The sequence below is a fragment of the Artemia franciscana genome, chromosome 3, assembly GCF_032884065.1.
Source record: "Artemia franciscana chromosome 3, ASM3288406v1, whole genome shotgun sequence".
Lineage (NCBI taxonomy): Eukaryota > Metazoa > Arthropoda > Branchiopoda > Anostraca > Artemiidae > Artemia > Artemia franciscana.
The window spans coordinates 26,659,243-26,675,358 of record NC_088865.1 but is presented as its reverse complement, the minus strand read 5'-3'; the positions used below and the strand labels follow the sequence as shown (position 1 = coordinate 26,675,358).

At 37.3% G+C, this 16,116-nt stretch overlaps 1 protein-coding gene across 1 annotated transcript in view; it reads left to right on the top strand.

Annotated features, from left to right (window-relative positions):
* LOC136025096 (uncharacterized protein DDB_G0286299-like) overlaps positions 1–16,116 on the top strand; it is a 70,848-nt gene that overhangs the window by 19,913 nt on the left and 34,819 nt on the right. Inside the window, exons 2-3 of the mRNA XM_065700820.1 lie at positions 381–471; positions 7,491–7,638. Coding sequence (XP_065556892.1) covers positions 381–471; positions 7,491–7,638 — 239 coding nt within the window. The remainder of the gene's footprint in view (positions 1–380; positions 472–7,490; positions 7,639–16,116) is intronic.

The window sequence follows — 16,116 nt, the reverse complement described above, 5'->3', positions numbered from 1 at the left end:
CAGACACACAGAAAGAAAACTTATTTTTTATATATATATATATATATATATATATATATATATATATATATATTATATATATATATATATATATATATATAAAAAACAAACAGTATTTGTTGACAGTGGAGAAACAAGCTTCAGTGCACTTATAAAACGTGTGTGAAAATAGTGATGCTTTGGGTAGAACGAAGCTGGTTACTATTCAATTGATTAGCCCTATAAATCTAGTTTAAGAAAAGTTTACAATTTACAAATAGAGTACAACTATGATATTTTTTAACTAGTTACATAAGTTTCCCAGTAATTCGTCAAGTTGATTTTCAAACAAGATAAGCTGGAGAAATGTATTCAAATTTATATTTTTGTTTCCTTTTCAGCAATACTTAAAGATGCAGATTTAGACAAAACTTCATCAAAAAAAGTCAGACAGCAACTAGAAGAAAAATTGGAATGTGACCTTTCAAGTCGGTGAGTTGTTTATCTTAGCCTTATAGGCTAAGGCTACTTCCAGTATAAGAAGCTTGTCACATCCTCATAATAAATGTTTATCATCTGTTTTATATTTGGTAATAACAATATGGTTTTGAATGCCTTCTCCTCAGCATTACACTTTTACAGTTTTTTTGTTAGATTTTATTTTTATTTGGTAAAACATGGATGCTCTGTGAGTTTATACAGGTTTTTATGGCACTTGCCCGTCGGCCAAGTACCATATAGTGTTCCCAGTTTCTGTCAGGATGTTTGTCTGTTGGTCTGTCATTCCTGGTTTTGCTAGTTCAGGCACTTCCAGATAAGCTATAACAATGAAAGTTGGCAGGCATATCAGGGGCCAGATTAGGTTAAAATAGAAATAGTAGCTTCCCCAGTTCGACCATCTGGGGGGGGGGATAATTCAGAAATATTATTCAAGAAAATGAGGTATTTTTAACTTATGAATGGGTGATCAGATCTTAATGAAATTTGATATTTAGAAGGATCTCGTGTCTCAAAACTCATATATTAAATCCTGACAGGATCCAATGACACTGGGGGGAGTTGGAGGGGGAAACCGGAAATCTTGGAAAACGCTTAGAGAGGAGAGATCAGGATGAAACTTGATGAGAAGAATAAGCACAAGTCCTAGGTACATGATTGGCATAACCAGACTGGATCCGGTCTCTTTGGGCAGTTGGGGAGGATTTCCAGTGCTTTGGCGAGTTTGGTGCTTCTGGGCATTCTAGGATGATGAAAATCGGTAGGCCTGTCAGGGACCTGCACAAATTGACTTGATAACAGTCGTTTCCTGGATTCGACCATCTGGAGAGGGGCTGGAGGGAGGAGAAATTGTGAAAATTTAGGTATGTTTATCTTACAAATAGGTGATTGGATCTTAATGAAATTTGATACATAGAAAGATTTCATGTCTCAGATGCTCCATTTTCAATTCGGATTGGTTCCGGGGACATTTGGGGGTGGGAGGGGAAACAGAAATCTTGGAAAACGCTGAGAGTGGAGAGATTGGGATGAAAATTGATAGGAAGAATAAGCAAAAGTTCTAGATACATAATTGACATAACCAGTTTGGATCCAATGTCTTTGGGGGAGTTGGGAGGATTTCTAGTGATTTGACGAGTTCGAGAATAAGCGCCAGTTCTAGATACATGATAGATAGAAACGGACCAGATCGGATCTCTTTGGGGGAGTTGGAGGGATTTCTAGTGCTCTGGCAAGTTTGGTGCTTCTTGACGTGCTAGTACAATGAAAATTGGCAGGTGTGTCAGGGACCTGTGCAAATTGACTTAAGAACAGTCGTTTGCCCAATTCGACCATCTGGGAGGCAGGAGGGAGAGGAAATCATGAAAACTGAGGTATATTTATCTTACAAATGGGTGATCGAATCTTAGTGAAAGTTATCAATAACTCTAGTACCGAGTTTAATTCTAGGTACTGACCTCATCAAAAGTGCCAGCCATATGAGCTCTTGGCTCTTGTCTTTTATTGCTGGGAGAAGTGGGTACATATAGTTTTTTCACAAGGTGATTTTTAAGGCCTGCATATTTCTAATAAGCAATAATGGATCAGTTTTAGGGGAGAACTCTCTCCCCTGTTGTACCCCTGGTGCTGTTAAAAATTTGTTTGTTTAATTTAAGAGGAAAGAAAATAGGTTTAACCACATTTGCACAGATACATTTTGCTCATATATGAAAATATTTTTTTGGCATAGCAATCATCCAAAATTTCAGTTCAGCATGAAACATAAATGAGGTATTACCAACCATATTCCTAATAAAAAAAAAAATCTGGATGATTTTTGGTCTGCTGTAGGGGTGAAGTTGTGCTGGCTCAAATGCTATGGACACACTTTTTATGGCACTTGGTATTAACCAAGTGACATAGCAATCACAAATTCTGTCAGTCTGTCTGTTGGTCTGTTGCTCAGTCTGTCGGTCTATTGTCCCAGTTTTGCTACTTTAGGCACTTCCAGGTAAGCTAGGACGATGAAATTTGGCAGGCGTATCAGGGACCGGACCAGATTAAATTAGAAATAGTCGTTTTCCCAATTTGACTATCTTGGAGAGGGGGGGGGTGGGGGTTGGTTAATTCGGAAAAATAGAAAAAAATAAAGTATTTTTAACTTACGAACGGGTGATGGGATCTTAATGAAATTTGATGTTTGGAAGGATATCGTATCTCAGAGCTGTTATTTTAAATCCCGACCGGATCTGGTGACATTGGGGGGGGGGGGGGGTTGGGAGGGGGAAACCTTAAATCTTGAAAAACACTAAGAGTGGAGGGATCAGGATGAAACTCGGTGGGAAAAATAAGCACTAGTCCTAGATACAAGATTGACATAACCGGAATGGATCCGCTCTCTTTGGGGTAGTTGTGGGGGGGGATAATTCTGAAAAATTAGAAAAAATGGTATTTTTAACTGACGAACGGGTGATCGGATCTCAATGAAATTTGATATTTAGAAGGATATCGTGTCTCAAGCTCTTATTTTAAATTCCGACCGGATCTGGTGACATTGGGGGGGGGAGTTGGGAGGGAGAAAACTAAAATCTTGGAAAACACTTAGAGTGGAGGGATCGGGATGAAACTTGGTGGGAAAAATGAGCCCAAGTCCTAGATACATGATCGACATAACCGGAACGGATCCGCTCTCTTTGGGGTAGTTGGGGGGGGGGGTTAATTCTGAAAAATTAGAAAAAATGAGTATTTTTAACTTACGAACGGGTGATCGGATCTCAATAAAATTTGATTTTTAGAAGGATATCGTGTCTCAAAGCTCTTATTTCAAATCCCGACCGGATCTGGTGACATTGGGGGGAGTTTGGGGTGGGGGAACCTAAAATCATGGAAAACGCTTAGATTGGAGGGATCGGGATGAAACTTGGTGGGAAAAATAAACAGAAGTCTTAGATACGTGATTTACATAATTGGAACGGATCCGCTCTATTGGGGGGGGGGGGGGTAATTCTGTAAAATTAGAAAAATGACGTATTTTTAACTTACGAAGGAGTGATCGGGTCTTCATGAAACTTCATATTTAGAAGGACCTCGTAACTCAGATCTCTTATTTTAAATCTCAACCGGATCCAGCGTCATTGGGGGGGGGGGGGGGCAGTTGGGGGGGACCGGAAATCTTAAAAATACTTAAAGCGGAGAGATCAGGATGAAACTGGATGGGAAGAATAAAAACTTGTCTAAGATACGTGACTGACATAACCGGACCGGATTTGCTCTCTTTGGTGGAGTTGGGGGGGGGGGTAATTTTGAAAATTGAGGTATTTGTAACTTACAAAAGGGTGACCAGATCTTAATGAAAATTGATATTTAAAAGGATCTTGTGCTTTAAAGCTCTAATTTAAAATTCCGACCCGATCCTGTGACATTGGGGGGAGTTGGTGGGGAAACCGGAATTCATGGAAAATGTGAAAATTGGGGTATTTTTATCTTACGAATAGATGATCGGATCTTAATGAAATTTGATATTTAGAAGGAATTCATGTCTCAGAGCTCTTATTTCAAATCCCAACCAGATCTTTTGACATTGAGGGGAGTTGGAGCGGGAATCTTGGAAAATACTTGGAGTGGAGGAATCGGGATGAAGTTAGGTGGATAGAATAAGCAAATGTCCTTGATACGTAATTGACGTAACCGTACTGGACTTGCTCTCTTTGGGGGAGTTAGGGGGAGGGGTTCAGTGATTTGGCGAGTTGGGTGCTTCTGGACGTGCTAGGGCGATGAAAATTGGTAGGCTTGTCAGGGAGCTGCACAAATTGACTTGATAAAGTCGTTTTCCCAGATTCGACCATCGGGGGGGGGGGGGGGGCTAAAGGGAGAGGAAAAATTAGAAAAAATTAGGTATTTATAATTTACGAGTGGGTGATCGGATCTTAATGAATTTTGATATTTAGAAGGACATTATGACTCAGAGCTCTTATTTTAAATCCTGACCGGCATTAAGCCTCTGATTTTCCTTTTAAATCAATCTATTGATTCTTAGAATTTTGTTAGAGCTCACACCATATGAGCTCTTAGCTCTTCTTGCCTCGTCACAAGTGCCATATGAACTCTTAGCTCTTGTTTTACATAACTTGATGGGCTGAGAAATGTATCCTTAATCTATTGTTTAATTAAATGAATATTTTCTTACCCTTTTCTTTTTGTAACTATTATTGTTGTCTAGGTCATGTATAGAAGGATCTGTGTTTTGGTGTAAAAGACATAATTTTTTGGGAAAAATGATTTCTTTTTTAAAGAATTTCTTATTCATTTTAAATTTCTTTTAAAATGATTTTATTAAAAAAAGCTTTTGATGTTCTTGACAGTGAAAATTGAAAATCATTTTTGATGAAAACACAACATATAATTTTTTTATAAAAAGAAAAATTGAATTCTTAGCCCTATCTTCAAGCATGTGATGAGAAATTAATCATAAACGGTTTTGTTGGTTTTAGGAGGGAAGGGGTCTAAAGGATTCACAGGCCCTATTTATGCCTCTAATCGTGTAGTTATATTATAATGATATCCAATCACAAGGATAGACAGGGTGTCAAGGGATTATTTTGTGCAGAGGTGCAAGACAGTAAAGGTGTAATGCTAACCGGTGGCAGAATATAGTCTGGTCCATGGGCATTGAGCCTTGTGGGGGAGGGGGGGGCAAGGATGTAACTTCTTTGTTCTGGTTTTTCTTTTTTGTGTGTGAAATAAATTGATTAGCTGAGGCTAAGATTTTGACTCTTGCCTGCTGTCTTAATTTTTATAGGGGAAGTCCACTTGACTGTATGTATATCCCCATCCAGCTTCAAGTAGACCTAGGGGTACTTTTAGATAGAAGGTAGAAGGGGCTCTGAAAGTGGGGTACACTTTATCACAGCCCCAAGGTTATTGCTTCATTGCTTGCTGAGCATGTTAGCTGAATGTTTGCTTTCTCTCCTTGAGCTGTTCAAAGAATTATCCCCACTAACACAGGAAACCTGCCAGGGCTTTGCACATGTTTGTTCAACCTCACTTAGTGTATGTATGTCAGCCTGGCACTACACACTGGTCAAAGCACAAATAGAAAAAATAAAGAGATGTATGAAAATGCTATATACTATACAGTCAGGTGGAGCTGTCCAACCACTTTCGCCTCCAAAGGTTGGAATAGATCCCTCTGGTAGGGAGGAGGAATGCTCTGTATAGAAGATTTGTGCTTTAAGGTCTTTATTTATTAATACCAAATACGGTAAGCTTTCAAGCTTGTCGCAATTTATGGCACTGGGGTTGCTGGCATTTTTCCTTGTTACAGATTCCTGCCTGCCCCCAAAATTTTATTAAATAGACGAAGAAAATTCCTATTCTTTGCCATGTAGTGTCTATCCATGTCAGGTATGGCAAAACTTTGTCGAGTTTTATAGCACAAGCAGGCAGTGGGAAATAACCTGTTGTCTGTTTTTATTTTCTTTATTGTTTCGAGGGAATTTTTTTTTTTTTTTATTATTGTGTCTCCATGTTAGACTGGTGAGTTTATAGCATGACAGTATTGTAGATGGTGGTTAGGGCCAATTGTTTCACTTCTTATTTGGTGGTGGAGAACAATTTCAGAGAGTTTCTAGCCTATGCAGCAATACCAATACGGCTGGTTACAAGTTTGAATTTTGTGAAAAGCCATTTGTTAAAGGCTATTTAAGAGGCAAGGTAGAGTATATGGTAGGTCATAGTCCTCTATTCCAGTTCAATGTTGCTTTAATAGCTGCAATGGAGACATCTAATAAAACATCTTACTCCTTATGTAACTTCGAAGCTAGTGATTAAGGCATACATATTATGATTTCCTCAAATACTACGCGCTGTGCGCGAATACCTATAGCAAAATTTTTTAAACGCGAGGCTCAAAGCAGTTAAAGGGAGAATGACCAAGTTTTATTTTCTGTGCAAAAGCTGTACTTGGGATAATCAGGGAGAGTAGACTGTAGACTTCAGCATTGTGTTTCTATTTAAGAGAACTTTGGTAAAGAAGATCCCTCATAATGGGATCTTCTTACTGAAAGTTCTATCAAGAGCCCCCCTCCCCCCGTTTGGTTTGGTTTACATGAGGTGTTGATTTAAATACAAATTCTTCGCACACGAAGAATTGATTTAAATATAAGACATAGGATTTTATCCAGAATAATCATACAATTCAGGGCATCTCTGGTAGTAGTTGTTAAGGTACACAGAACTTTAATTATATGTTAGGTTAATGGCACTAATGATGACTTGACGCAGAAACAAGCGAAACTGTGAAGTACTCAGTTCAAAATGTACTTTTTTTTTATAGAATATAATATTGTTAATTATTGGATGTTTTAAGAAAGCAGTTGTCCAAAGCAAACATGCCTTTAAGTAATCAGGTCAATTATCAGTTCTTAAAATCGCTGAAAGTAATTGAGTTTGATAAATGGAACTTCGACATATTTTAAGGTACTGATATTTGACCTGGTTACTGAAAGTGAAATCTCAAAACAAAAGCCAATTCTTTAGTCATACCTGAAATAAACGTTAAACCTCCTTTGCATTTCATAAATGAAACGCGTCATCGACCAATTAGGTCTCAAAGGGTTTGTGCAAGGAATACAATTATTGAAATCAGAAATCAAAGACATAGTTCTCCCAAGTTTTTTAATTGTTGGTTTGTTTGTTTAAGTGAATGAATTTTTTTTTGGCCAGTCGTTCGCTACTATCCCTCAATGGCTGTTCAAGACTTTAATGGAATTTGTGCAAATCGTGGGTATTAATGAATGACTCGCTTTTTTGGTAGTTTTGGTAGTTTTTCACCTGATTCGACTATCTTTTAAAATATTAAAAAAAAATTATTCGAAAAGCAATTTTTATTCTATTTAAAATAGAAGATAGAGCTACATTTTCTCTTGTTTTTGTAATGAAGCTCACTTTAATTTGGAAGCTTAAAACTCTTTATGGCAAAAGATGCCATCGGAATGTTAATCATATATCGTTGTTGAATATAAATATGCTTTTAGGAAAAAAGAGATTGATGACTTAGTAATGGAATACGTCGAATCTCAACAAGACGAAGAAGAAGAAAAAGAAGAGACCGAGGAATCAGAAGAAGAAAAGAAACCAAAGGCCAAACCAACTAAAAAGAAAGAGAAAGAATCCAGTGAAGAGGTATGATTATAATATATTCTGATTTCAGGATCCTTAAACGCAATTATTGTTCCACGAACTATGGAAAGAAGAGGGTAAAAAGTGGAATTAATTAAATGAGGAATGGAACTCTGAGAAAAAAGACAGTAGTAGTGTCGTCCTGCTACTGCCACCGCGCATTTTTTTTTATTAAACGTATACGAATGATAAATACTGCTTTGAAGAACGAAGTAGCCTCTTCTTTCTTCATTGTTTTTCCGAATTTCTATTAATATCTTGAAAAGTTTTTAACGCTTAATTAAACACAATCAATTCTTGGCCTTTCATACAGGATGATGAATCTAATCTTTATCATGAATATAATTTTATCAAAACTATGAAAATGTTGCTTCTCAAATGTTTCCCCGTTTTTTATTCTCGAGTTTTGACAGTTTAACAATTGATCACCTCGTTTACAGATCGCCCTCGAATTTTCTTTCTTTAGGATGTCTAATTTATTATCTTGAACCATTAAAAGATCTGCGGTAAGTAAACGTTTAAAATAAACAATTTGAATGTCAGTCCATTGTCAGTCGTTGATTGTACTGTTCCTTTTTTGTGAGAATTTCAATAAAGTTAACAACATGTGGTTTGCAAGTCGAGAATTTGTTTTATTGTAAGCAAACGTATCCTTTCTTCGTCAAAGAAAAAATCATAGTTATGTACAGCAGACTTAGCCGCAAACACGGAAGGTAAAGTTGAAAATCACTTAATATTATTACAGCTTTAACTTTTTTATTAACAAGTTTTAACTTAGGTCACCTACATAGTTTGTGCTGATTTATATTTTATACTTTTTTTTTGGTAATTTTGGCTGAGCATTCCCCTTCTAAACTGGATATAAAAAAAATGGACCTTATTATGTTAACTCAAGTCGTTTTAATGTTGCTGAGAATGTGCTTTGACTTGCACTTGGTTTAGTGGCTGAAATAGGCTTCAAAGTTCCCTTTTGGTTTATATTTTTATCACGCCTAGATTTTAAAACGTTAATGGCGAAAAAAATTCTGTCGGCTTTTTAGAAAAAGTGGTATACTACGTGAAAGAAATGAACAGAAGAATGTCTAAAATTCTGTAAAATTTAGCAAAAAAATTATTGAGTATTAAAGGTATTTAGCAAATTAAAGGTGCATGTGCAAGAACACTTAATGAATTTATATTAAATGATGAAGTACAAAAATCTTGTAGGTGATGTTGCTAGTTTAGACAGGAAATGCCCCGTCAAGACCACCTTTTTGTTTTTTTTTTGTTTGCTTGCATGGCTTTGCTTTGAATTCATGCTCTTTATTTGATAGCGGCTAATTTGGTAAGAATTTCAGGCTATTTTGTTCCTTTCTTTATATGCTGTTAAATGCATATAGATGTCCGAATTTTTTGCCACCTGTTCCAATCTTATTTTATTCTATCACGTTCTTTTGGTAACTTTTATTTTGAATGTTTTACCTAATGTTATTTTTGAAGTTTCAATAAAATTGTCCACCAATTAACACTGTTGTTACCTTTAAGAAATGGTAAGGATGTCTAGGAGGGTTTTAAATATAGGGGATTGCATATGTTGAAAGACGTTCGCGAGAATGAATCTTAGTGAACGTCTGAGGAAACATGGTTGTCTGACAAAAAAAGATATGTTACAATTTTCTTACTTTATAGGAGAGCAAAGCAACGAAAACTAGTTTCTACAAATATGACTTCAAAATAGTTGTATTTATCTCCTATAATTGTTTGTACATGGATTATCGAATCCTAGTGTATCCAATTATTTGGTTTGGGACGGGGGTCAGTGGTGTGACTCTGTAAGCTCAGCCAGAGTTGACCCAGCTCTAAATGGGTACCTGGAGAAATTTAGGCAAGTAAACAGGAAGGGTGTGCAAAAGCACTGGTTGGCCTCCCCCCCCACTGCACTTCCTGACTGGAGGGCCAAGAAACGGAGATCAGCACCGGCTTTAGAGACTGTAAAGTCTAATGCCATATTCTTTACCTTTTTACCTTATATAACTGCAAGAGTTGGTCGATTCTAATTGTACCAAATTGGTTCCACTTTCCAACTTTAATGAAAGTCAACAAATTTTATGTATTTTGAAGAAACATCAAAAGTTGCTTCATCCAATGTATTCATTGTCATCAAAACTCCGTCCTTACCATGAACTGTGATTTCAGTTTTAATGTTACTCCTTACTATCGGTTGAAAAAACAATTTTTTAAAATTTAATATAGTAAAGAATCAGTTTAATGTCAGCTAACCGTAATGTCAGAAATTATCTTTGTACAAAAGATGGCACGTGTATGCTTTTTATGGCACTTGGTATTTACCAAGTGACATATAGCGATCGTAATTTCTGTCCGTCGGTCTGTCTGTCTGTCGGTCCCGGTTTTGCTAGTTTGGGCCCTTCCAGATAAGCTAGGACGATGAAAGTTGGCATGTGTATCAGGGACCGGACCCGATTATATTAGAAATAGTCGCTTCCCCGATTTTACCATGTGGGAGGGGGGGAGGGAGGACGGTTAATTCGGAAAAATTAGAAAAAAAGAGATATTTTTAACTCACGAACGGGTTATCGGATCTTCAATGAAATTTGATATTTAGAAGGACCTTGTGTCTCAGGGCTCTTATTTAACATTGGGGGGAGTTGGAGGGGGAAACCAGAAATCCTGGAAAACGCTTAGAGTGGAGAGATCGGGATGAAACCTAGTGGGGAGAATAAGTAAAAATCCTAGATATGTGATTGACATTACCGGAACGAGTCCGCTCTCTTTGGGGAGTTGGGAAGAATTCCAGTGCTTTAGCGAATTTGGTGCTTCTGGACATAATAGGACGATGGAAATTGCTAGGCATGTCTGGGACCTGCACAGATTGACTTGATAACAGTCGTTTCCATGATTTGACCATCTGGGGGTGCTGGAGGGAGGGGAAATCGTGAAAAATGAGGTATGTTTATCTCACGAATGGATGATCGGATCTTAATGAAACTTGATATGTAGAAAGATGTCATGTTTCAGATGCTTCATTTTGAATTTGGATCGGATCTGGGGACATTGGGGGGTGGAGGGGGGAAGTGGAAATCTTGAAAAACGCTTAGAGTGGAGAGATTGACGGGAAGAATAAGCACAAGTTCTAGATACGTTACTGACATAACTGGACTAGATCCGATCTCTTTGGGGGAGTTGGGATTTCTAGTGCTATGGCGAGTTCGAGAATAAGCACAAGTCATAGATGCGTGTTTGACATAACCGGACCGGATCTGATCTCTCGTCACAAGTGCCATATGAGCTCTTGGCTCTTCCAAACTCGTCACAAGTGCAATTTGAGCTCTTGGCTTTCACTCGATTTTTGTTTCTTATTTATCCTTTTCTGGGGCTGTTTTCAACAGCGACTTAGTTCGCTGCAGAAACAAGTTTCGACGCTAACTGTTAGCTACTCGGTATTGGATGTCAAAGAATACTACAACTAAAGCTAGCTTCTACTGCTCCATCGTGTGTACATTCTTATATAAATCATTGAAACACCCAATTCTTTATTCTATTGTATTTCCCTATAATGACACTTCTGGTGTGCACAAGTCGTTGAGTTGGACAAGTTTCTGGTCTAAGATTATGATTGCTTTGGATTGAAACAACCCAATTAACGTAAAAATAGTTTGGCTCGAGATAGTCACTAAGGGTCGAGGGTCAGGTTCCATTGAAAAACAACATATGATAACGTAAAAAACTATAGAGAAGCTTATGGTTAGTTGTATTTTTAATATCAACATATTTTCTACGTCTTAAATTCTTATTAAATTAAAATACCTTCTTACGAAAATGTCATAGCTGCGTTTCAAGATCGAAAGGGTTATATCTGACAAACGTCAGCTTGGTTGTGTAACTATTAGGAACAACAGCATTTGCTAAACTGGCGACAACTTCATTGACATGGTCTAATCTAGACTCCAATGTTTATCTTATACCATTTTTATGGCACTTGGCGCCTATGGCACCCTTCAGTCTTCTAAAATCTGTATATTTCACTCAGCATAATATATTGAAAATAATTCTTTTTTTTATCCTCAACTCCTCAAAGATGCCGAGTGTAATTTAAACAAAACTGCACTTTTTTTGTGGGAAAGTTTAGGAGAGTTAGCAATGCTCGTTCTTATAAAATAGTATATTATTTTCTCTAAGCAACTGAAAGATTTTTTATACTAAAAATCCTGTTTTGTTGCGTCAGTTTTGTGTTTTCAGCAAGTCGCTGGTTTTCCTGAACTACAAATATAGGGAAACATCGTGTCAGTTTATTTGAGCTAGTTTTTTAGATATAAGTTGCATAAGCTGCAAAGCAATAATTTTTATTCGTTTTAAGATTCGACTTCGCTCTTGATTTCCATCAGAAAAACTTACGGTTTTTGAATTCTTGAGAATTATTCTGGTAGATCATTTCCTCAATTATTATTAATCAGAAAAAGGTTGTTGATTTACGTTACTTAGACAAGCTGCCGAGTTGTTTGTCGAGCGGTGTATGTCTAAACGTTTGAAGTACGAATTGGTTGGCATTAAAAGAGTCAAGAAGTGAAAGTATTGTAATTGGTGTCGGACGAACTAATTGGAAATCTAAAATGTCGGTAAGTTGTATTTTGTAAATTTGGCATGTTTGGACTTGACATATAATTTCGATAGCACAATGTCAAAAGTATAAGCCCAAATCTCAGTTTAGAAACGTGGACAGAAGGTCTTTGGGTCCTCCCCCCCGAAATATTGAAATTTTTGTGATACGATGCGTAATAGTATTATCTTTCTGTTTTTGTTTTTATTTGGTTCCTACCATAGTGGGAGTAGATTGGTTCCTACCAAAGTGGGAAGTACCCACCTAGTAGAGGTGGGTACTTTAAAGTACCTTCTCGGGACATACTTTCCCTTTCTGAGATAGCAAAAAGTCAATTAACTAGAATTTTACCAATTTTCCTTCTCAATAGCCCCAATTTAGGTCTTTACTGCATCCTTAATTGTGGCATAAATAATTTTATGAACAAATTGTAGAACAATTTGGTGGCTTTTGGGGTAAAATTATAGTTTAGTGACTTCTGGCTATCTCGGAAAGGGGTTAGGTTAAGAAAGTGAAACTTTCAGGGATGGGTCTACAGGCTAAAGTATATCCTGGGAAGGTACTTTAAAGTAGCCACCTCCATTGCTTCTCCCTCTAGAGGGCCCTGAAATTCGCCTACATAAGTCTATACCTATTGAAATTTTGACAAAACAACATTTTACCTTAATTTTCAATTACCAGTTGCTTTTTCTCTGCCTTTAGTTCTCAAAATGCAATTCCTGTTATTTGAGTAGAATTCTGAGCCATATCAATTTTTTTTTAATTTAGGAAATATGTTTGCATATCTTTAAAACCTTATAAATTGGGGTTGAGCAATTTATGAAGCTCAAAACAATTTTGCTGTACTTCACTCAAGCAGAAGATCTATTTTTGCAAGGTTTCACTTTTATTACATATTTTTTAAGGTCATCAAAGGTCAGGACCCTGTGGAGGGAGAGGGAGTAAAGGTAGGTACTTCAAAATACCTTCCTGGGACATACTTCGTAAGTATTTTTAACTTACGAAGGAGTGACCGGATCTTAATGAAATTTGAAGTTTGGAAGGATATCGTGTCTCAGAGTTCTTATTTTAGATCTCGACCGGATCCGGTGACATTTGGGGGGGGGACCTAAAATCTTGTAAAACGCATAGAGTGGAGGGATCGAGATGAAACTTAGTGGGAAAAGTAAGCACATGTCCTAGATACGTGATTGACATAACTGGAACGGATCAGCTCTCTTTGAGGGAGTTCGGGGGGAGGGTTAATTCTGGAAAATTAGAAAAAATGAGGCATTAACTTACGAAGGAGTGATCGGATCTTAATGAAATTTGATGTTTGGAAGGATATCATGTCTCAGAGCTCTTATTTTAAATCCCGATCGGAGGCGATGACATTTGGGGGAGTTTTGGGGGGAACTAAAATCTCGGAAAACGCTTAGAGTGGAGGGACCGGGATGAAACTTGATGGGTAAAATAAGCACAAGTCCTAGATGCGTGATTGACATAACCGGAACGGATCCGCTCTCTTGGGGGGGGGGGGGTTAATTCTGAAAAAAAGAGAAATGAGGTATTTTTAACTTACGAAGGAGTGGTCGGATCTTAATGAAATTTGATGTTTGGAAGTATATCATGTCTCAGAGCTCTTATTTTATATCCTGACTGGATCCGGTGAAGGGGAAGTTGGGGGAGGGGACTTAAAATCTTGGAAAACGATTAGAGTGGATGGATCGGGATGAAACTTGGTGGGAAAAATAAGCACAAGTCCTAGATACGGGATCGAAATAACCGGAGCGGATCTGCTCGTCAGATCATAATGAAATTTGATATCTAGAAGGATTTTGTGCTTTAAAACTCTCATTTTAAATCTTGACCTGATCCGGTGACATTGAAGGGAGTTGGAGGGGGAAACCAGAATTCTTGGAAAACGTGAAAAACGAGGCATCTTACAAATGGGTGATCGGGTCTTAATGAAACTCGATATATAGAAGAATCTTATGTTTCAGATGCTCTATTTTCAATTCGAATCAGATCTGGGGACATAGAGGGTTGGATGGGGGAAATAGAAATCGTGGAAACGGGAAATCTTAGAAAACGCTTACGAGTGGAGAGATCGGGATGAAACTTGATGGATAGAGTAAGCACAAGTTATAGATACGAGATTGACATAATTGGTACGGATCCGTTCTCTTTGGGGGAGCTGGGGGTTGTTAATTTGGAAAAATTAGAAAAAATGAGGTATTAAAATATTTTAATTCAAGAACGGGTGACGGGATCTTGATATTTGATATTTAGAAGTAACTCATGTCTCAGATTCCTTATTTGGAGTGAGTTGGGGGGGGAATCGGAAATCTTTGAAAACGCTTATAAATCGTATCGTAGATACGTGATTGACGTAACCGGACTGGATCCGCTCTCTTTGGGGGAGTTGGGTGGTGGGGTTCAGTGCTTTGGCGAGTTTGGTGCTTCTGGACGTGCTAGGATGATGAAAATTGGTAGTCATGTTAGGGAGCAGCACAAATTGACTTGATAAAGTTGTTTTCCCCGATTAGACCATCTGGGGGGCTGAAGGGAGGGGAAAAATTAGAAAAATTGAGGTATTTTTACTGAGAGTGGGTGATCGGATCTTAATGAATTTTGATATTTAGAAGGACCTCGTGACTCAGCTCTTATTTTAAATCTCGACCGGCATTGAGCCTCTGATTTTCCTTTTAAAGCAATCTATTGATTCTTAGAATTTTGCTTGACCTCATACCACAATTTTGCCAAGAGCTCTTGGCTCTCCTAACCTCGTTGCAAGTGCCATATGAGCTCTTAGCTCTTGCTTTTCTTCGGCTTTTGCAAATTCTTTGAAAATCAAGTTAGAACAGTAACAAGAAGTACGGAACAAGATAAATAATTGCGCCGAACAAATGAATTAAGAATGTACTATTAACGAACTCGAAATACTGAGACTTAACATCAATATTACCTGCCTTTGACGTATTTTCTAAACTTATAGGTCTTGTTAATGTTAGTTTCTTTTAAATTCAGTTATTACCTCTCCCGCAAAAAAAATGCTTCGGTTCGTCCCTTTATTAGGGGGTATTCTCCTAGAGATCTTGTCCTCTAAAATATTATGATGTTTTGCTTACTAGTTTGAACTTCGGCTGGCATGTATTGAGTCTCTTAATTTATATAGGATCAAAATGACGTAGTTGTGACAGGTGAGGTTCAAGGCAAAAATCCTCGTCGCGTCGCTGCTGGGAAAAAGGCTGCTAGTCAGATGGGCCACGAAAAGTTGTCTCAAATTGGAAAGAAGGGAGCTGAATCTAGACTTAGTGGGTCTAGCAGTGTATCGGCTTCAGACGTAAGTTATTTACCTCTACTTTGACTGTAAAGGTTCGTTTATTAAATACGTGTACACGACGAAATAAGGGGACAGTTGCCGCAGAATAAGTTTTTTTTCAGGGGATCGGAAGGGACTAGCCTGCTAAGGTTTTCTCGAGAGTGTGGTCCTTTATTTTTTTTTTGTCTGGAAAGAATACAGAATTTGCAAATGTTACACAAAATTTCCGGTTTCTGTATATCTTTAGTGTTCTAGGGCAGATAAGCTTCTATCTACTCATTTTTTCAGATTTCCACATGAATATTTTCCATGCCGCTTTCCCTTTATTGGCTGTAAGATACATGGGCACAGTTTGTGCGTAAAATAATTTCGTGCTTTGATCGAAGAAAACTAAGAAAGCTTCTTTATATCAGTTTCTTGTCTTTTTTTAGCGGGCCCAGAAAGAGAGTAATCTTGGAATATATATATATATATATATATATATATATATATATATATATATATATATATATATATATATATATATATATATATATATATATATATATATATAAGTATATAGTATATAGTATATATTTGTGCC